Source organism: Durio zibethinus, chromosome 14 (genome assembly GCF_047325235.1).
Source record: "Durio zibethinus cultivar Kanyao isolate XHJ-2024 chromosome 14, ASM4732523v1, whole genome shotgun sequence".
Classification (NCBI taxonomy): domain Eukaryota; kingdom Viridiplantae; phylum Streptophyta; class Magnoliopsida; order Malvales; family Malvaceae; genus Durio; species Durio zibethinus.
In genome coordinates this window covers 6,893,064-6,914,921 of record NC_143175.1, presented here as the reverse complement: position 1 = coordinate 6,914,921, position 21,858 = coordinate 6,893,064, and the positions used below count along the sequence as shown (strand labels likewise).

The following is a 21,858-nucleotide window of genomic DNA, read 5'->3' as shown; positions in this document are numbered from 1 at the left end:
AATTAAATATTTAAAATAATCTTTTTATATGGTATTGAAAAGCTAATTAAATATTATAATTAAAAGATTAAAAATTAAAATAATATTTATATGTTTATATTAAATTAACATAAATATAAAAAACATGTTAAACGTGTATTCGTATAACAAGATTAACTTAAATATATTTTTTATGTCAAGTCACGTGTTAAACGTATATTCATGTGACATATTCATCTAAACGTGTTTTTCATGTTTCATACGTGTTTAAACATGTCAACATATATAAAACACGAATTGTAATTATCAAAATTCGTATTAACACGAATAAATATGAAATATGATTTTTTAAAACACATATAATATTTTTTTAGTATCATTTTTATATTATATCAATATGTCATGTTTGAAATTATCATATCTAAATTTAATGATAGCTAACTCTAATAGGAGTAATTAATAATATTTAATGCTACAATTAATAGTATTAAATAAAACAATTTAATTATGAATATAATATTACTTAAACAAAATACTTTTATTTATAAATAAAATATTTTTTATTTAAATATTTAAATTTGTATTTTATGTATTAAATTATTATAAAATTATAATTGATACATTATCAATGTATAAATTTTATACACTATCATTAAATTACATAATATCATCTCACAAAAATTTTATTTTTAAAATTCTAAAACATAAATACATTTAATTTTAAAATATATTTAAAATTAACCTTTTAATAAAACATTATTGCATAATTTATTGATAATGTATAGCATTATACATTAAAATGCATAAAATATAAATCCAATAATTATATTGCAACAATTTAAGTATTTGTTTCATATTTATAATAATATTGCATACCAAAAATGTTTTATCTTGAAAATTTTGAAGACAAAATAAAATACAACAAAAATAAATTTAAAAATAAAAAATGATACTAGACGATATAGTTAATAGATGATAATAAAATTAGTCAAATATAAGTTTTTTAAGAAAAAGAAAAAGAAAAGGAAAATTGACACTATTCTAATAAGGGAAATGTTGACAAGTCTTTTAGTAGCATTAGTTAAGGTGATATTTAAGAGAAAATGGTTAAATATATAAAGATTTTAAATATTATATATTTTTTTTATCAATTTAGTATTTTAAAAATTAAAGTTTGTAATTAAGTACATGAACTTTAATTTTATTGTACATTTTGATATTTTAAACTAATATTATTAGTCAAATTTATGATATGATATCAATATCCAATTAAATAATGACATGAGTGGAAAGTATCTAGTCATAGTGAAATCATCATTGTCACATTAATATACGACAGAAAAAATTTTGAAAAATTCTAAAAAAAAAAAAAAAAAAAAAAAATTCTAAAAGCTTTTGAAAAATCCAAAAAATCAAAACAATATTCTTAAAATTTTAAAAATGTGAACAATAAAAAAATATAAAAATATCCAAAAATAGTAAAAATTAAAAAAACTAAAAAATCTTAAAAAATCAAAATTTTAATTCCAAAAAAACTGAAAAAAATAACAAATTTAAAAAATTCAAAAACAATTTCTAAAAAAAAGAATTGAAAAAAATTCCCAAAAATTCACTAAATATGAAAATTTTAAAAAATAAAAAAAGTTAGAAAAAATGAAAAATTATAAAATTGAAAATTTAAATAAAAAATTGTAAAAATTATTAAAAACCAAAAAATTTAAAAAATATGAAAATTTAAAGAAATTAAAGAATATTAAAAATCCTAATTTTTTTAAAAATTGTAAAAATTATAAAATTATAAAAAAATCAAAAAAATTAAAATGTGAAAATTTCAACATATATCAAAATATAAAAATGAAAAATAAAAGTTGGCCATGTATAAATTTTTTTTTTATTTTTTTGCTTTTCAAAAATCTTGTTATTCATTTTCTTTAAAATTAAAATTTTTCGTTCATTCCCTTTTATAAAAATTTCAAATCCATTCATTCCTCAACTACTGTTAAAACAAAATTACGTGTAGTACCTGAGCACCGGTGCGAGTCAAAATTTTTTTGTTTTGTCATCTTTATTTATTAATTTTTATTATAAAATTTATTTAATTAAAAAATAAAATATGAAAAGTAAAAAAGACAAATAAAGATGATACTAACATTTTAATTAGATTCAAATTCTTACAAAAGTTATTTAATAGACAATTTAAAAAAAAAACAAAAGAAAAAAAAAATTCAGAACACCTTCTTCGAATCGTTCAACGCCTTCCAATTGTTTCCTTGTTTTATAAATCGGTCCATCCACTTAATAAGGCGTATAATCATCATAACAAAAATACCTTCGATCTTTACAAATTTTTATAATTCAAAACAATTATTTTTAAAACTTATTAAATATAAAAGTTTATTAATTTATAATTTTAAAAATAAAAAAATTACTATCTCGAAAGCCAAGCGAGGGAAAATGGAAGATTATCGTGTCAAAGTCAACATTTTTGTGGGACAGTTATCCAGACTCCAACACTTAAAAAATAAAAAGAAAACCTTTTTCTTTAAGCTTTCCTTAAAATAATGACCCTAAAGCGGACTAAACCGAAATCCCCGGAATTGAAAAAAAAAAAAAAAACCAAAGCCCGGCCATTCAGACAAACATCTGTCAAACGCGTTTTCCTGGGATTATGTCCAAACACACGTATTGGCCTCTTTCTAATTTTTTATACAATATAAAGTTCAGATAAGATATAAGCAAAGTCAAAACTATGCACCCTGTTTTAATACATTGGACAGCCATAGAGAGTTCAACACCAGGTGTAACCTCATTTTCTTCTTTTTTTCTACTATTAAGCCAAATCCCAAGACCTGGTAAACCATATCCCAAACCTTCTCTTAACTTTCTCCATTTGGGTTTCACTGTTTCTTCCTTGTTGAATTTTTCTTCTTTTTTTCCTAAGCATTCAAGTCGAATTGTTCACTTTTTCAGCTTTCTATGGTTTCTATTTTATGGTGCCAAGCTTTCGCTTACTGAATTTGAGATCCACGGATTTGTATGTATTTTTCTGTTGTAGCATAGGTGATGGATTTATTAGTTGGTAATCAATAATTGTGTTGACTTTTTTTTTTCTTTCCTTCTTTCAATAACTCAGGTTCTTAAACTTGCTTCTTCAATTTTGTTTCATAATTGTTGTAATCATTAGTGTTATTTTTATGGATTTTTTTTTAAGTATGGAGGTAAGTAATAAGTTCTTCTCTTTTGGTATCAATTTTTTGCTCATTTTGTAAGGTATGGTTCAAGTTTTGATTTTGATATAAAATTTTTACCTCAAAGTCTAGAGGAGAATATAGGGATGTTGGTTTGATTAGGAGGATCAGAACTTTATGTGTTGGATTGGCCTATCTATTGGTGTTGGATATTGATGTTAAAATTAGTAATAGTATTTTGAGGAAGAAATTCAATTGTAAGAGTAGATGGGCAATACTTGTGTAGGACCAAGCATTTCCAAAAATGGATTTTTCCAATCGGTTTCTGCTGCAATGTGGCGGTCCCGATCACCTGATGACTCAGTTTCTCATACTAATGGTGAAACTGCGAGTGAGATAGCATCTAAAGAACCTGAATCGCCGCTACCAGTCCAAAACAATCCTCCAGAACATATGACAATGCCGAAACCAGAGAACAAACAAGAGACTAAACCAGAGCCTAAACCAGAAACAAAACCTGAGGAACCAACAAAACCCAAGTCCCCTCGTATGATGAGGGTGTCGAGTGCAGGGCTTAGGACTGATTCAGTGTTACAAACAAGGACTGGTAATTTCAAGGAATATTATAGCCTGGGGAGGAAACTGGGACAAGGGCAATTCGGGACGACTGTCCTTTGTGTGGAGAAGTCAACTGGAAAAGAGTATGCTTGCAAATCGATTGCAAAGAGAAAGTTGTTAACTGATGAGGAGGTAGAGGATGTAAGAAGAGAAATTCAAATAATGCACCACTTGGCAGGGCATCCAAATGTTATATCAATAAAAGGGGCTTACGAGGATGCAATGGCAGTTCATGTTGTTATGGAATTATGTGCTGGTGGAGAGCTTTTTGATAGAATTATTCAGCGTGGACATTATTCAGAAAGAAAGGCAGCTGCACTTACGAGGACTATAGTCGGGGTTGTGGAAGCCTGCCATTCTTTGGGGGTTATGCATAGAGACCTTAAACCTGAGAATTTTCTTTTTGTCAATCAGCAGGAGGATTCACTTCTCAAGACAATCGATTTTGGATTATCAATATTCTTTAAGCCAGGTATAAACTGATTGATCTTATTCCCTTTGAATTACCCAAAAGTGGTAATGTTAGCGTTTTTTAAGTTACCTATTTTAAGCCATTTCTTCGCTGATCTGCTTTCATTAGCATACTAGAGTAGGGGAAGCATTTGTATAAGATACTTGAACTTTTAGTTTTACTTATAAATAAAAAGAAAGAAAAGGGAGGAAACACACTTTGTCAAGTATTTAATTTCTCAATCCATAAACGTTTTGGCTAACAAAATCTTTTCAATTTGATCTACATTTGCCCATCAAAACTACATGTTTTTCTTAACTTTAAAATTAACTGAGTTCTGTCAAAGTCCAATTATTGAATCAGCAGAATTAAGAAATTCTCTGCTACATAGAGTTTATTTATGCAAGTAATTCCTATCAGAAATATGAAATTACATTTGAATGCCTTGTAAAATTACAAAAAGATCAATCTTATGCATTGCATTTCAAATGGTTTCTGACAATGGGTGTCGTGATACGCTACTAGCCCCCTGGTGTAATTCTGCTGCCAGCGATCCACTTGGCTATGGTATTACTTGCACATCGATATCTTATGCTCTCATCATTGATTTAGGCTTGTAAGTTGTGTTAGATTCTTTAAATGTTTGTGGCAGACAAGGTTTTTCTCCGTTGTACTCTTATTTGGACACTATTGTATTGCATTATCTATTGAGTCTTAGAGTTCTACAAGTAAATAGGACTTTGAGTGCCAATCTGAAAGCAGGAGTTCTACAAGAAAGACAGATTATCTTTTAGTTAGCATTGGCATAAAATTTACCAGGCTTTTCTTTTGTTTATTTGTAAAAAATTATTTATAAAGCTTTTACTCTTGCTTTAATTTCACTCTTTCTTAGTTTGCATGGTCAATATAACAAAAACTCCTGGTAAATTTGACCTCCACTTGTATTTGTTGACATCAATAGTGGAATCAGAGAAGATTTACTTTTTTATTTCATAATCCTCTTGGTCACTTTCTCCTGTAGGTGAAACATTTAGAGATGTGGTTGGGAGCCCATACTATGTTGCTCCAGAAGTCTTACGAAAGCGTTATGGTCCAGAAGCAGATGTCTGGAGTGCAGGAGTAATTCTTTACATTCTCTTAAGTGGAGTTCCTCCCTTTTGGGCTGGTAAGAAATTGCTGGTGCATAAGATTTTTCCATTTTTGATTAATCACAACCGAGTGCAACCTAATTTAGCCAAGTGCAATTATTTTAGCAGCCCTTTTGTTTACACCATCATGATTATGTTTTGATCTTCACTATTTTCTCCTTTTTTTCCCCATGATGTAGAAACCGAGCAAGATATATTTGAACAGGTCTTGCATGGTGACCTTGATTTTGAGTCAGATCCTTGGCCTAGCATCTCTGAAGGTGCAAAAGATTTGGTGAGAAGAATGCTCCTTCGAGACCCCAGGAGACGGTTAACTGCACATGCCGTGTTGTGTAAGTTACATTCTTCTACTCCAGCTTTTATATTATCATTATTTTTTGTTCTTACTTATGCTACATGGGTCCTGCTATTGGCAAGTGGGTGCTTCCCATGCTATTGGCATGGTTGTAATTCCCTTTATTTCATTTGGTGCTTAGGCTTGGCATCCTTAGATTTTAGACTTGTTTCATGTGTCATAGGATGGTTTCCTTGTTAAAAAAAATAAATGTAATAATTGGTTAATTGTTAATAGTGTATGTGGGTTTCTTGATTTGATAGCTATGAATTGAGTAATGGAATCTATTATTATTGAAAGTCTGAAACAGATTCATACTGGAGCTCTAAAATGCAGCATTGAATCACATCATAATGTGGCTTTGTAGCATAATTCCTTGGGTAGACAAAAGTAAACATCTGGACTTCCTAGCGGCTTTCATTGACATATTATATAAGTTACATTTTAATTATTTGTTCATTTTAAATCAATTATACTATTGTGTTTTACTTTTCACTTTTGCTTTATAGCAATTCTTTAAAATGCAAATAGCAAAACTCCAACAGTAAATGCATCAACCAAATGGAGTCTTTTGCTGCATCTTTAACAGTATAGCTGTAGACTTAATTTTTGCAGTTCTTATTGCCTAGAAAGATTTTGGTCTGCCGTGTTATCCACAATGTGGGTGGCAACTATTTATATGATTAAATGTAGAAGGCAGTGACTATAAATTTCAGGAGGGAACTTTTTTTTTTTATTTCTCCATTGCTAATATTGTTTAACTTCGGTGCAGGCCACCCTTGGATACAGATAAATGGTGTTGCTCCTGACAAGCCTCTTGATTCTGCTGTTTTAAGTCGTTTGAAGCAATTTTCTGCAATGAATAAGCTCAAGAAAATGGCCCTTAGAGTAAGTCTCTTGAGATGCTAGACATAATATATGGGAAAAGGGGGCTGAGAAAGAGGGAGGGAGGGAGGGAGGGAGAGGGAAAGGATTGAACTATGTATATAGAATTGGAAGATTTCACACTTGAGTGGATACACAAGCTACCAAAACCTATTTATCATGACATGTTTTTTCTCAAAATTTTGTACTTTAGTTTTTCTAGTTATGTTGATGAGATGAATTTTTCTTTCTTTTCCCTTTTAGGTAATTGCAGAGAGCCTGTCTGAAGAAGAAATAGCTGGCCTCAAGGAAATGTTCAAGATGATAGACACTGACAACAGTGGTCAGATCACCTTCGAAGAACTTAAAGCAGGATTGAAAAGAGTTGGAGCTAACCTTAAGGAGTCTGAAATTTATGATCTTATGCAAGCGGTAAGTATGGGACTGAATTTGGATATAGCATATTGAGATAAACAACTCTGAGGGTTTCTCCTTTTCTACACACTCCTAGTCAGCCAGGACAAGCGTTATGTGGATTTGGGATGATTTTCATAAGGGATAATGAGCTAAGCATTTTTCCTCATTCTATATTGAAAGAGAAGCATAGTGCATTATCTCAGTTGCATGGACCCAAGAATCCCTCCAAGACTATAGAAAACCATTTCGTGACCTTCTACATCAAATCTAGGCACACCTAACAACCTCTCTGCTTGTTCCCAAAAAAATTGTAAAATATCTTCCTCATTCCACCCTCAAGGAACAAGCATAGAGGAGGTTGCTTCAAGAAGAAAAAATTTAGAAAGGAGACATGTTAAGGCAACTCATGGCTGGTTATGATCTTCCAAAGGCAGATAACTAAGGATAGTTTGTGAATTTGTAGAACTCTCTTGGTTTGGTTTCCTCTAAATTAGGATCTTTTGTGTTTGAATTCAACAAGATATAGACTTACATAGAGAAGGAAAGGAAGATAGACCATATGATATGGGGTATCTTTAACCATGAAGTCCATCTGGATTCTCTAAAGGCCTTAAGTCATCTAACAACTGGATCTGGCCCATGTCTCGAACAGTTTTGTATGCCTGCAAATTTGCATCTGGTACATGTAGTTCCATCTTGTTGTCCAAAGGTGGTAGTGGCAGACATGATTTTAGTTTCACAAAACTGATATCCAGAAAGGAGCAAATAGTTTTCAATGTTATCCTAAATTTGTGGTGATTTTCCTAAGGAATTGGACTGGAAATATAGTTTTTCTTCTTTTTATTTTTGATTTTCTTTGTTCTATACAGAATACAAAATTAATTGTGAATAAGCAATGATGAGTTGTCTCTAATGCACACGCCTTAAACTACAGGCTGATGTTGATAATAGCGGCACAATTGATTATGGGGAATTTGTAGCTGCTACACTGCACCTAAACAAAATTGAGAGAGAAGATTATTTATTTGCTGCCTTTTCCTACTTTGATAAGGATGGTAGTGGTTATATTACTTTAGATGAGCTCCAAGAAGCTTGCAAGGAGTTTGGCATAGAGGATATTCGCCTTGAAGAATTGATCCGAGAAGTTGATCAGGATAACGTAAGTGGTTTTTTTATTTTTCATTTTTAATTTGATCATATTATAACATAGATTAACTAAATCTAAGAATGGGAAAGATTTTCATATCTCTTGCCAAAATATATGCAGTGAAAAGCTGTGCTTCAGTGGTTGAGCAACAGTTCACCCAAATAAGTGATCTGGGGTTCAAATTCTTAAGTTAGCTCTGCTTGCTTAGCCAAGATTCAAATTGAGTTGGTAGTCAGTTTCGGTTTTCTTCACTACCGCATTCCTGATCTTTAAATAGTCAGCTCTTGAATCCTGTTTCTGGGTTTACAATAAAGTTGTCTAATTCTTATACTGAAGCCATCAATGCATCCATTTGCCATAACCCCGTTCCTCATTTCAAAGAAAAAATTTGATGCTTTTGCATAACAGAGTTGTGGTAAGAATTATCATATGGAAAATAAACTCTATTTAGCACTTTGTTGCCTATATCATTTGTCCACTGATAATATATATATTCTACCGATCATATGCAGGATGGAACCATAGATTACAATGAGTTTGTGGCCATGATGCAGAAAGGAAATGTTGCCGGTAATGGTAAGAAAGGCCTAGAAAATAGTTTCAGCATCCGATTTAGAGAAGCATTAAAACTTTGAGTACAGGCAACCATTCAAGTTCTTGTTCTTTCTTTCCTTTTTAAGTTTTGAGGGAACTGAAATTTGTATAGTAACAAGTAGCATACTCATTGTAAGGAGCATCGCGAAGCATGTTATTTACAATCCTTTTTTATTACAATCGTCCGATCACAATTTAAAATTATGTAGAGATTCATTACTTATAAGTGTAGGATACATAAAAAACATTGATGTACCCCACAAAATTTTAAATTGTGATTGGTTAATGGTAATATAATAAATGTATGTGATATGCTCTTAATAGGCAAAATCATTGGTATAGCTACGTTTCCAATTTCTATACTTTCATGCAAGAAATTTAGGCGTTATTTTATTTATTTGTTTATTTTTATCGTGTGTGTATATATATATATATATATATTTTTATTTATTCATTTATCCAACAAACTGCTACAAGGAATTAAATTTTTTATTTATAAATTCTTTATGAATATCTATGATAAAAAACTTTAAAATGATAATTTAAAAATATGAAAAATATATGTTTTCCTCAATTAAAGTTTTTACCTATGTCCATTTTATTTATTTTAAATAATAATTATATTTTCAATGTGTGTTGGATGTTGTACAAGACTGAAATTAATAAAGTGCATATTAATCAAAATTTGAATTAAAATATAAAGTTAATACCATGTGAAAGGTATGTCATATTAACATAAAATTTATTATTTTAACATAAATATAAAATTGGAATTATGACATAAAATAATTCAATGTAAACTTTAACTTATCTTTACTTATCAAATAAATTAATTTTAACGAAATTTTGTGAATGCAATTAGGGTTTTTTATTTATATATTAGATAACTTTATTAATATTTATAATTAAATTATTTAAAATGATAACTAAAAAATATAAACAAAAAGATATTTATTTTCATCAGTAAATTTTTTTCTAACATCCAATGCTTATAAATATATATATATTATAAATTATAGATATTTATATAAATGGATAAATATATATAAATAAAATATAAACATCAAATATATTTGTTTTCGTGAACAAATTTTTTCTAATTATGGGTAGTAAATATAGATATAGATAAATAGACAGATTAAAATTATAAATAAATTATGGAGTAGATATTATAAATAGATAGATTGTAAGTTATAATTATATAGATATATATAAATATAAAATTTATAATTTATATCAATATAGCTATAAATAAAAGAATAGATATGGAAAAACTTTTGAACTGACTATGATCCCTTTTGTTTATTGTATTTTTAAATTGTTATTGTAAATATTTTTTTGTTAATGGGATTTAACTAATTTATATGTAAGAATTTTCATTTCGATTTCATTAAAGATTTTTATTAGTAAATTTATTTAATTATAAATAAAGGAGTTAAATTTTTCATTACATTGTTTTATTTTAAGAGTTTTAATTTTCATTCTTTAAAAAATAAATGAAATTACTTGATAAATAAAAAATAGTTAAGTTTTATATTGATTTTTTATCTTTATAATTTTAGTTTCACATTGACATTAAAATAATAAATTTTATATTAATTTGATAAAATTTTCACATGAAACAAATCATGTTAATGCCAATTTTAGTTAATATACACTATTATATTTATTTATTTTTGGAACATATAATTATATATTTTAAAAATAAATAACAAACTAGTATTTATGTGTGACACATGTGACAATCATATATGATAATAAATAATAATATACATAAAAAATAAATATTAAAATTTTTTTAAAGCAATGGAAAATTTTTTTTGTTCTTTTTATTATAAATATTTTATATTAAATAAATATTAATAAAATTTTATTCAAGTTATAAAGAAAATGAACTTTTATTAAATAAATTTATTTGATTAAAAAAGGTTATCCAATTTACAAGTAATAATTTTAATTAAATATACGTGTTAATGAAAATTTCTATTAATATGTAAATTTCAAAATTTTATATAATATAAACAAATATATATTAAATATAATTTTAAAAAATAAATAAATAATATTTAAGTGCAATGACATAAAAAAAACTCAAATAAAATAAAATATAGGCACGAATAGGAAATGTATATATATAAAAGAAATAAAAAGAAAAGAGATTTGTAAGAGTTTTTTATAATTTTATTTTTAGTATGCATAATATAAGAGGTACTTTTAAAGTTAATTCCTAGGGAAAAAAAAATTAAAAGAGCACCGTCAAATCAGCACCGTCCAATTTCGGTCAAAATTTTCGATCATTAAATAAAACCCACCAACTTTTTCCCGCAGTTAATAAATAGTCCATACTCGCCTGTTACTTTCTTTACCACCACAGGTAGTAAGTTTATCACTGCTCTCCGACTAAGAAGATACCAAAAAAACGTATACTTTCCGTAGAAATACATTAGCACAGAGTTTTTTATTTTAATTTCTCTTTTCTTTTTCCTCTTTCTGCGTGCAATTTACATAAAAACCCTAATTAACGCTACGTTTCTCTCTCTTTCAAGATTTTTTCAACAAAATTCCCACACCCTAACTTTTATTTCCCCTTTCTATTTATTTTTCTATGGCGACGGCGCGTGAGGAGAGTAACCCGTACGATGGTGGACTAGGAGTCGGAGGAAAGTTCAGGAAACGGCCGTTTCGGAGGACAACGCATACGACGCCGTACGATAGACCGCCGACCTCGATAATGAACCCCACCATTACCGGCGATAGAAATGGTTGGTTATCAAAATTGGTGGATCCTGCGCAGAGGCTTATTACTTACAGTGCTCACATGCTCTTCGCCTCTGTCTTTAGAAAACGCCTTCCTCCTCCGCCGCCTCCTCCGCCGCAAGCGCCAGAGTCAGGTGAGGCTTATTCCGCGGCTCTCTTTTATTGTTTCTGAAATTAAAATACAGAGAAAAACATTTTTTTTTTCTTTTCTTTTTGTTGTGGAAATGGGTTCGTTTAGGTTGCTTTCATTGTTGGGGTTTTCTAGTGCTAGTTTGTTAACATTTGGTTCGGGAATTTGTAGTTTCTGATTGAGGAGGACATGTGGGGGTTTAGGTTTTAATTTTGCTTATCACCTTTAAAAGTTTGAGAATAAGGAATTATTTCTTATGAATAATAATTCTCTTTATAATTGTGTTGTTATTGAAATGAGAGCAGTTTCTTCTTTGGTTTTCTTTTTGGTGTATAATATTTCTTACTAGTTGATGTATGCTTCATTTAAAAATGAATAATAACTCCCCAACAACACAAATAATAGACAAGAACCGGTGCCTAATGTTGCTTTTAATCGGAAATTAATGTGTACTTAAAAAAATATATTAATGAATTATCGACAGGAAGATGTCAAATATGCTTAAGCATGTACAGTATTTTACTTCAATTTCTTCTTGTAAATTAATGCCTGGGATATGTTAACCATGAGTAAATTATAGATTGGCGATTATAATCTGTTAATGTTTTATGTATTATTTATGTCAGGCATATTTGAAGTTTAAATTACCATTAATTAGGTTTTTTTTTTTTTTTTTTTTTTTTCGGTATTTTGGTTATGTTGATTATGCGCTGCATGTAATAATGTCATCAGAGACTAATCAGGAAGTAAGGGAGAATCCACCCGCAGCAACTTCAACAGTAAGTATTTAAGTTGCATATTTAAACCTAGTTGTCTTTATGTTCCTGTCTGCTTGATTAAGGATCTCTGTCCAATTAGTTGCTTATTTTTGGTTTTAACATTTTCAGAGCTGAAAAATGAAAAACTATTAATTGCAATCTTTGAACACATAGACTATTTTTTGGAAACTTTGAACATATTGAACTAAATTTTTTTCTTTCTATTGCTATGTGGTAGTATTATCTTTGTGTTGCAAAAGTCTATTAGTGCAATATTATCAAGTTCAATCATTTTCTTTGGTGGAAGATTGGACTTTGGACTCTTAGGCTGCATTTAGATAATTGAGTTTGATAGAAGATATTTGGATTACAAATTTAGTGTAAACTTTTTGATTGTTCATAAAAACATGATTTTCATGATTGTTTTCAAATGTGTGGGTTTTTGCTAGTCCTCTACTTGGTGATAAATTTGAGGTGCATATGTCAAATAGGGAATTTAAAATTTGTATTCTTATACCCTCTCAAATACATAGATGTGGTGAATCTTTAACTAATTTTTACATATTATGTGCATTTATTCTCACAGTTTACTATAAGTAACCAAACCCAAAACTTAGATTATGTTCCCGAATATAGCATTAAAGTTTGCAATTGTGTTTTAAGTGCAGTCGCACCTTTGAATAAATTTTTAAGGCAATTATACCATGGCAATTTGAGGGTGTTTGTGGCTTCTTAAAACATTTTCTATTTGTGGTATTCCTTTTGGTTTTCTGAAAACATTTTTGATTGCTTATTTTTCGATTTCTTGAATATCCTTTCAGTATGTTAAATAACTGTTTTCAAAGAATGAAAATGGTGAACACATTTGGTATCGCAATTTTCTTATTATCACACAATAAGAATGTTTGATGAACATGAGTAATTTTAATATCCTTAAATTAAGAGTCTGTTTGGTTTGTCTGGCACTTCTGTAAGAAGCCTTATACTTTTATTTGATACTGTTCAAAAACTGTTGTAAAGAGAATCTAAAATAATGTTTGGCAAATTTAATATAGAAGTTCTGTAGGATGTAGAAAACTATTTGATAATGTTTAATTTATGTTACAAAATAAAAACCAAATACTTAAACTTCATTAAACCAAATAATAAGTTTTAAAATGAAAGAAATAAATTGGTGAAATAATTTTGTATTATTTAAAAATTAAAAAAAATGAAATTAGAAGAAAAATTGAACCAAATAAAAAAGGTGAATGTTGACAAATATAATCCTCCCAACAATTAATAAATTGTTGAAGGGTAAAGTGGGAATATAAAAAGAATCTCATTAGCACTTTTTATAAAAGCTTTGATTTGTTGTTTCGTCTGAATGCCAAATGGGCCTTCTGCATTAGCTAAAAATTTAAAAAATTTGTGTCAAATATTTTGCTTCTGCTTTTATTGTAGAAAAACTCTTCTATAAGCTAGGGCCCAACACCTCCTAAATTTAAGATTGCACATACTTCCAAACAAAGAATAAAGATGGGAAAGGTGCATAAAAATATGAAGTGAAACTTGGAGTGAAGATAATGATTAGTAAACAAAATTTTGATTAAATTTGTACATGATTATATGCTTTTCACTTGTTTGGCTTGATAAAATAAGAAAAAAATGTCTATAATAGTGTATATTTATGTTTATATATTTGTGTAAAGGTAGATTGATGTTTGTATGCCTGTTTTGTGTTCTATGAAGTCATCAAACTTTGCCTTTATGTTTATGTTTATATATTTGTGTAAAGGTAGATTGATGTGTGTATGTCTGTTTTGTGTTCTATGAAGTCATCAAACTTTGTCTCTAAGGCAAATTGATTTGTGTGAAGGTTAATTGCAATTTACAAAGCCAATCATGTTAGGATCCATTTTTTTTAAAGCCATCATGCTGTGGACTTAAATGTGAGGAATTCATATATATATATATATATATATATATATATATATATATATTGTAAGAGTGTCATTTCATCATTAAACATTTTCAGCTCTCTCTCTCATTTTGCTTGAAAAATAAGTTTATTCTTCTTTTTGTTTGAAACAACTAGACCTATTTCATTTCCATTTTTCAGATTCATTTTCTTTTCTATCCACCAAACACTTAATTGGATTTAATGCACTGTCTGCAAACTAAACAGAGAGCACTCTTTTTTTAAGAAAAAAAAAAACTCTACACATGCTTTTCTTTGTATGTTGCTTTTTATTGGGAGCAACAGAATGTAAGTAGTAGGTCACTGTCCTAAACGTTAGGGACAGACTTTGTCCAAAATTATCATATCTTACCTTTATTCATTATGAATTGTGGAAGTTACTTTAAGGTTATTTGTCCTTTTTTTTCTGGATGATATTATTCTTATGTGTTTATTTAAAATTTCCTCTTTGTGATTATTTAAAATTTCCCCTATGTGATTTTCTCGATGATGAACCCAACTTATATGCTTTGTTGTTTTATGTAAATTTGTCCACACAGAATCCTTCTGTTGTGCAAGGAGCCGATATGGGATGTGAGGATCCCAGTAATCATACTGATGAAGGTGGAGTTGCTGAACTTGAGAAAATTTTGAAGCAGAAGACATTTACCAGGCAAGATGATCTCAAATTGCATCTTATTGATGTCAAGTTGAAATGCATGGTTAATTGTGCTACTTTGTTTCAAGCGAACTTTGCTAAATTAAATTGGTGTCATTTACTCAGATAATTTGCATTTTGTGAATGTGTGCACGGATGCTTTAGGATTCTGAGGTTTCTATTTCTTTCAGTTTCCTTCAACTGGAAGAAAGGCCAAGAGTATGAATAAGATTGAATCTCTTCATGCATTGCAAATTATAGTTGTTCTTGCAACCTTTCTAGTTGGTTACTTTGCTATCCAATTTCCAATCTATACATGCTGTTATTATGCTTTTTAATTTTCCTTCATGCTTCAGCTTGAATGGGAATACACTTCACCGGCCATATTTTGGTGGGCTTGTCTTGTTTCTTTATGCTTGACTGGTAATTCTTTCAACATGGACTTTCTTGATGCTATAGATAATGAATATTATTATTATTCTTTTGCAGACCTGAAATTGATCATTTAACGAGTTTACTACGTTCAAGAACTGTTGATATTCCCAGTGGAAATGAAGAAAAGAGGTCTAAAGTTGAACCAGTAGTATCATATGACAAGAAAGAAAATTTTCCAAAGACTCCAGTTAGAGAAAATGGGACTGAGAACCATCTTATTTCAACACCTTTTGTCAGCTCAACTGTAAGGAAAAGTTTTTTTTCCTTCATTTTTCTTTTGGGGTAATATACCCGTAAGTGCTTTTTCTAGGTCTGCATAATTTTAATTTCATATATCGAAAAGGAAAAAAAAAACTTCCATGGTGTTGCAGGTTCTTGACGAGGATGTTGCTTCACCTGCTGAGCTTGCAAAAGCTTACATGGGCAGTAGGCCTTCAAAAGTATCTGTATCAATGCTTGGATTACACAATCAAGTGCCTAGCGGAGATTCAGCTTTGCCAAGCAATAAAATTTTCCCTTCTAAATCACCCATGATGTCACTTGTGCCAACATCGTCAGGCCATGTTGGGAGCCTCGGAAATGGTTCTGTGACCTCAAGATCACGGGGCAGGTCTGCTATATATAGCATGGCACGAACACCTTATTCCAGGGTTAACTCGGTTACTTTCCTTAAGGTTCATATGCTCAACAATCATTTTCTCTTTTATAATTGCTTTTTATTATATTTCTTATTCTAGTTGTTTGTATGTTCCATAGGGTGCTGGCACTGCAAATGATGCTTTTGGTGGACCATCATCATCATCTCAGAGTGCATGGGAGCAAAACAGAATTTCTGGCTCTAGACAAGGGGTACTAATTCAGGATCATTCTATTTCTCTCTTTCAGGATTTCCTCATCTAGAGAATGTCACTGGATATATTTCTTTCCCTTGCAGGTTTTAAAGCGCAGGAGTTCAGTATTAGAGAATGATATAGGATCAATTGGCCCTATTCGCCGGATTCGTCAAAAATATAATGTTCTTTCATCAAAAAACTTAAGTTTACCTGCTTCTACTTGTCCTCTATCTATCCACGTAGGTGGCACTAGTTCAGCTGGTTTAGATGCTCTAGCTGAGAATGGGGATAACTGCACTCCTGGCACGAGTTTTACCCCTGTTCCATCCAAGTCCAGTGAGATGGCTTCAAAAATATTACAGCAACTTGACAAGTTGGTTTCCCCAGGGGAAAAATCACCAACTAAGTTGTTACCATCTATGCTACGTGGGCAGTCTCTTAAAAGCCTTGAGAATGTAGATTCTTCTAAATTTCTGGAGAACATGCATGATAGTGAGAAGTTGAATGGTTCTCACACTGCACTGCCTGATATTCAAGACTCTAAGTCTCATAAGCGTGATGAGGTTAAAGAAAATGGCACAGAAACAGTGGTTGCTCTCCCTAACAAGTCACTTCCTGCAGTAAATGGTGTAGATACTGGTAGTTTAGTGAAGGCTAATAATGAGCCTAATGTTAAAGCTGCTGATTCCAGTGTGATCAAGTCTGTTGTACAGCTACCTCAACAAAAGAGACGGGCTTTTCAGATGAGCACGCATGAGGTATGCATTAATGAGTAAACAGATGTAATTGATGTCTTCTATCATCTTGGTTATGATTTTTTGGTGATCAAATAGGGCGAAGTATTAATGATGAAAATTCATCCTGTTTATTTTGTCTATCAAGTGCTATTGTTTTGATTCAAAGATGCTAGAAGAAAAGAGTCTGTCAAGTGCCTACTTTTGGATTGAGAAAGGAAATTTATAAGCTTCACCCCTTGTTTTTCCCCTTCTGTTTCCATTTTTATCAACTTAAAATTTTATGGTCTCTGTCACAGAATTACCTGGATCTGGATGATGATGACTTTCCTAATGGAGCCACATCTGCTACATTTGGTGAAGGGAGAGAGGGGTTGGATTATTGTGTAATGGGGAGCAAGAGTGCTGCTGCTGAAGCTATACTTGTAGAGAAGCCTTCTAGTCTTTCTGAAGTTAAGTTGGTTTCAAGTTCTGCATTCAACCAAGAACCTGATTTGAGAACATCTGATGAATCAGCACTTGATGAAAACAATGCTGGTGTTACTTTTCCACTTGCACAGGTGGCCACTTCATCTGTGCCAGCAGCATTGTTGGTATCTCTGTCAACTTCAACAGCCAATAAAGATTCTGCCTCTGGGGAACTAAAGTCCACTTCTCCTGTGCTTAGTTTTGGGGAGAAAGTTGCTCCAGCTAAGCAGTCAGATGCTGCCGCTTCCACATTTGGTTTTGGCCATACAAATGTTGTTGAGGTTTCATCAGCTGGTGGATCTTCAGGTGTTAAGCTTGCCACAAGTTCAGACCAAAAACTAGAGAACTCAAGCAGGTTGGTATATATTCATTACTCAACATGTCTTGCTTGGAAGGTCGTTTACTTCTGCCTTCTCTCTCCCTTTCTTTCTTTCTATGCCTCAAATGCAGGCATTATACGAGGAACTACTAATAATCGGTTGAATGGAATAGAGTAAGAGTTAGTTGATTGAAAGGGAGTAAAAGGTTTACCCTACCATGTTTTGGAGTTCTTATAAAAGGAGTGAGGGGATTTTGGAGGTGAATCTAACCCTTTCCACCTCCCTTGTGATTTCACTTTTAAATTCTGTGAAAATCCTTCTGATTTAAAAGTAGAGTAAAACATTTATTGATTTCTGCTTGGGATCATTTTTTTACCCTTTAAGGTTTATTTTAATAGTGATTTAATGTCAGTGTATGCTGTTAATAATGCATAAAAACTCTATCATCAAGTCCTTTTCATTCTCAAACAAGGTAAAGGAAAGTTGTTTCACTACTTTACTTATTTTTCTTATGCTCGCACCCATTACTTTACCTTCTTTTACATTCAAACTTTCAAATACACCACCTTGAGGTTAAGAAGAAAGAGAATGGGGGAATTCTCCTTCATTAGATTGATTAAAGCTGCTACTGTGACTTTTAGGAAATAGAAAATCAGGATTATGTTAATTGACATTTGATTGTTATAATTCTTGCATCACTTATGATAATTGACCTTTGATTGTTAGAATTCTTACATTACATAGCTGACTTCCAAGATGGTAGTTTTCATGTTTAAGTTTAATTTTTTGTCCATTTGATGATGTTTGGTTTTGCGTGGTGAGGTTGAGATAGTGCGACAAAAGTGTAAGCTCGCACTGCATGTAAGCATGTCAGGTGGTGATTATCTTGAACAATCCTTTATCATATGTTATTCAGCTATATCATTTTGACCATTGCATATATGTTACTTTACGGTCATAAGTATTAAAGCCTAATCTTTCTTTTGTTGGTGGAAATCTAATTCTGCAAGATCAGGTTGGGACTTGTGGGGGGGGGGGGGTGTTGAAGCGTAGTGTAAACAGTATAAATGATTTTGTAGTGGCCTACATTAAATTGCAGTGATATCTTTTGTAAAGACGTTTAAATACAATATCTTATAGAAAGTCATTAAGTGTATAGTTTTGAAAGGGTTAATTACATATTTGGCACTCAAACCATAATCAAATTCTCAATTTAGTACCTAAAGTTGAAAAATTCATAATTTGGTACTTGGAAGTTTGCTTCCATCTATTCATTTGCATACAAGACTACAACTGATATTCAAATGAATGGTGTGCCCCTAAACAACTAGGAACATGGTAAGTGTCTCAAAATGCACATGTCACAATTTTATTGGGAGTTTTGGATATGTTACCCATTTGAATAACAGTTTTAGTCTCGTGTAAATTGATAGACAGAAGTAAAGATCGAGTACCTGATTGCTAGTTCTTAAACTTTAGGTACCAAATTGAGAATTTGACTATAGTTCGTGTACCAAATTTGTAATTAACCCATTTGAAAATTGTTAATGGTTAAGTAAGCTAAGACTTTTCAAAGAGTAATAATAATAGATGAAGTTCTAGTAAGAAATGAAGGTGTGTATAGCAGTATATAGACAAAATTGCTTTTCTACTCAGGAATGTTTTAATAAGATTTAGCTTCTGTTTGGTATTTATAGTCACCTCCCTTTCACTTTTCTAACAATCACAAAAAATTGTTTCTTTTCAAAACAATGATTGATCATTATATGATTCTGGAGTATTATTCTTTAAAACCTTTAATGCTTTATGTGCAGCTTTGCTACTACTGTTCCTGGTACAACCAATTATTTGTCAGATAAAACTGATAAGGAGAACACTCTGAATGGGATCTTCTTCGGGACACCTGAAACTGCAATATCCTGTGCTGTATCCACTTCAACATCAGCTGGATTCATCTTCAAGTCTGGTGATTCGAAAAATGGTTCTACTTTGAATAATGGGTCTCTTGCTTCAAGTCCTTTTTCTTTCTCTTCGCCAATGCCATCTCTAGTCCCCAATAATGGTCAGAGTTCATCCAGTAGTTCTACCAACTATATGTCCTTCACCACCAATAGTGACACTTTAGCTGCTGCCACCACCACTTCCACAACTGCCGATGTCACTGCCGGCAGTACTAGCATCTCTATGGATGTCTCAGTCTCTTCCTTTACAGCTGCACCTGTTTTCAAATTTGCATCATCTGGGGACCCATCAGCTTCAGTTTCAACATTATCAGCAACTTCGGGAGAAGCAACTGAAGCTAAGACCCAGGATACAAGCTGTGGCAATGTAGCCATTGTTCCTTTTGGTGGTGCATCAGCTTTTCCTAGCTTTGGAAGTAATATTTTTGGTAGTACATCTGCAATTACAGGCACTGTGAGCAGCACTTCTGGTTGTCCAGCAGCTGTGGTCACAAGCTCCGGATATAGCAGTTTCAATGGTACACCTTCCAACATCACAAACTCTGGAAGTGGCTTCTTCAGCAGCACATTGTCCACAGGGACAAACACGGGCAATGGTATCTTTAGTGGTACATCTGCAGTTACAGACACAGGTAGTAGTGTTTTTGGTGGTACATCTTTGTCAATAGCTAGTACAGGAAGTAATATTTTTTCCACTGCACCTGCAGTCAGAAGCACAGGAAGTAGTATTTTTTCCACTACACCTGCAATCACAAGCACAGGAAGCAACATATTTGGATTCAGTGCTCCAGCTGCATCCAGATCTACTACACAGACTCAGGGTTTAAATCCTTTTAATGCTGTTAATACCCAAGCATCTGCTGCTGGAACTGGGATTGGTACCTCAACTCAAAGCATGCCCATTCAATTTTCTTCGTCCGCATCATCTCCATCATTTGGACTGGTTGGGAATACAACTTTTTCATCTGGCAATTCAGTGTTTGAATCGTCAGCATCTGTAGCTAAACCTTTTGGTTCTGGGGCTACATTTGGGATGAGTTCTTCATCTTCAGAAACCAACTCTCTAAGCTCTAGTAGTGGCATTGCTTCTGGCACATTTGGTTCCAATTGGCAAGCCCCTAAGACGCCCATATTTGGTTCATTGTCATCGGGGTTTTCCTTGGGATCATCAGCTTCTGTTACTGCACTTAGCAGTGCACCTACTATCCTTGGGTCATCCACTGGTGCCTCTTCAAGTTCTATATTTTCGTTCACTTCAGCTGCAGCTTCTACTCCATCACAGTCTGTGTTTGGTAACACTAGTCCTGGCTCGATGTTTGGGTCAACTCCCTCTGGTAATAATGATCAAATGGAGGATAGTATGGCAGAGGACACAGTTCAGGCTTCTTCGCCAACTGTTCCAACATTTGGTCAACAGCCAATCTCACCACCAGCATCTGGGTTTGTTTTTGGTGCATCAAACCCATCAGGAGCAAGTTCTTTCCAATTTGGAGGACAACCAAGCATAGCCACACCAGCTAATCCATCTCCATTTCAGGCTTCTGGTAGTCTGGAATTTGGTGCTGGAGGGAGCTTCTCATTGGGCACCGGTGGCAGTGACAAGTCTGCCAGAAAATATGTGAAGGTCCGCAGGCAGCGGAAGAAGTAAAAAAGGTCTGGTTACGGTAGTGAACTGGTTTAATGTGGGAGGTTCTTGTGATTGATTGAATTATCAGGGAAGAGGAGACAACCGGCAGATTGTTGTTTTTTGTGGTAGCCATCTGAAATCGTTTAGTGCCGGCGGAAGGATTGACTGGTCACTTCGAACTTTGAAAATTGGTGCTGATTATGCTTGGTCATTTGCAGTTTTCCTAATTTTTTTTGTGTTGCTGGCAGAAGCTTGTCACAATTTTGTATGGCCTTTCCTAGTAGCATTTGAGAAAAGATTTGTACTGTACTAGTATAATTAGCTGATAGATTTTCAGGCTTGAACAACTGTGCCTTTGGCCCTGTTCTTTTCACCCTTGTCATATGTAACATGAAAAAAAAAAAAAAAACAATGACAATGGTTATGAATTTCGTTTTTAGAGAGAGAATATCTTGAGCTCCTCTTCATGAATGAAATTATGTATGGCTAATTCTTGTA

At 31.9% G+C, this 21,858-nt stretch overlaps 2 protein-coding genes across 13 annotated transcripts; both read left to right on the top strand.

Moving 5' to 3' along the window:
* Window positions 1-2,750: 2,750 nt before the first annotated feature.
* LOC111293559 (calcium-dependent protein kinase 1-like) lies at window positions 2,751-9,082 on the top strand. Of its 6 annotated transcripts, none has more exons than XR_016327468.1 (9): window positions 2,751-2,831; window positions 3,454-4,257; window positions 5,258-5,401; window positions 5,564-5,716; window positions 6,491-6,606; window positions 6,847-7,014; window positions 7,934-8,158; window positions 8,267-8,561; window positions 8,659-9,082. XR_016327468.1 is itself a non-coding variant. In XM_022886294.2 (8 exons), the coding sequence occupies exons 2-8, from the start codon at window positions 3,501-3,503 to the stop codon at window positions 8,779-8,781; spliced, it is 1,686 nt and encodes a 561-aa protein (XP_022742029.1). In that variant the 5' UTR covers window positions 2,751-2,831; window positions 3,454-3,500; the 3' UTR covers window positions 8,782-9,082. The 6 variants fall into 6 exon arrangements, 3 of the variants coding, with proteins under 3 accessions (XP_022742029.1, XP_089599503.1, XP_022742028.1); XR_016327470.1 differs by having other exon boundaries at window positions 2,751-3,013; XR_016327469.1 differs by having other exon boundaries at window positions 2,751-4,257.
* Window positions 9,083-11,232: 2,150 nt separating this feature from the next.
* Window positions 11,233-21,858, top strand: LOC111293557 (nuclear pore complex protein NUP1-like). 7 transcript variants are annotated; one of them, XM_022886289.2, is made up of 10 exons: window positions 11,233-11,631; window positions 12,360-12,406; window positions 14,885-14,997; window positions 15,472-15,661; window positions 15,789-16,091; window positions 16,174-16,266; window positions 16,352-17,008; window positions 17,284-17,807; window positions 19,587-20,365; window positions 20,441-21,858. In XM_022886289.2, exons 1-10 carry the CDS (start codon window positions 11,346-11,348, stop codon window positions 21,379-21,381), a joined length of 3,933 nt encoding a protein of 1,310 aa, XP_022742024.2. In that variant the 5' UTR covers window positions 11,233-11,345; the 3' UTR covers window positions 21,382-21,858. The 7 variants fall into 7 exon arrangements, with proteins under 7 accessions (XP_022742024.2, XP_089599501.1, XP_022742023.2 ...); XM_089743375.1 differs by having other exon boundaries at window positions 15,761-16,091; XM_022886288.2 differs by having other exon boundaries at window positions 19,587-21,858.

Excerpts from the sequence above, each read along its gene's own strand:
- LOC111293559 (XM_022886293.2), top strand. The coding sequence starts at position 3,435 with ATGGGCAATACTTGTGTAGGACCAAGCATTTCCAAAAATGGATTTTTC. Across the intron at positions 5,402-5,563 it reads AGTTCCTCCCTTTTGGGCTG|AAACCGAGCAAGATATATTT; the intron begins GTAAGAAATTGC and ends CCCATGATGTAG. Across the intron at positions 6,607-6,846 it reads TCAAGAAAATGGCCCTTAGA|GTAATTGCAGAGAGCCTGTC; the intron begins GTAAGTCTCTTG and ends TTTCCCTTTTAG.
- LOC111293557 (XM_022886288.2), top strand. The coding sequence starts at position 11,346 with ATGGCGACGGCGCGTGAGGAGAGTAACCCGTACGATGGTGGACTAGGA. Across the intron at positions 16,267-16,351 it reads TTTCTGGCTCTAGACAAGGG|GTTTTAAAGCGCAGGAGTTC; the intron begins GTACTAATTCAG and ends TTTCCCTTGCAG. Across the intron at positions 17,009-17,283 it reads TTCAGATGAGCACGCATGAG|AATTACCTGGATCTGGATGA; the intron begins GTATGCATTAAT and ends TCTCTGTCACAG.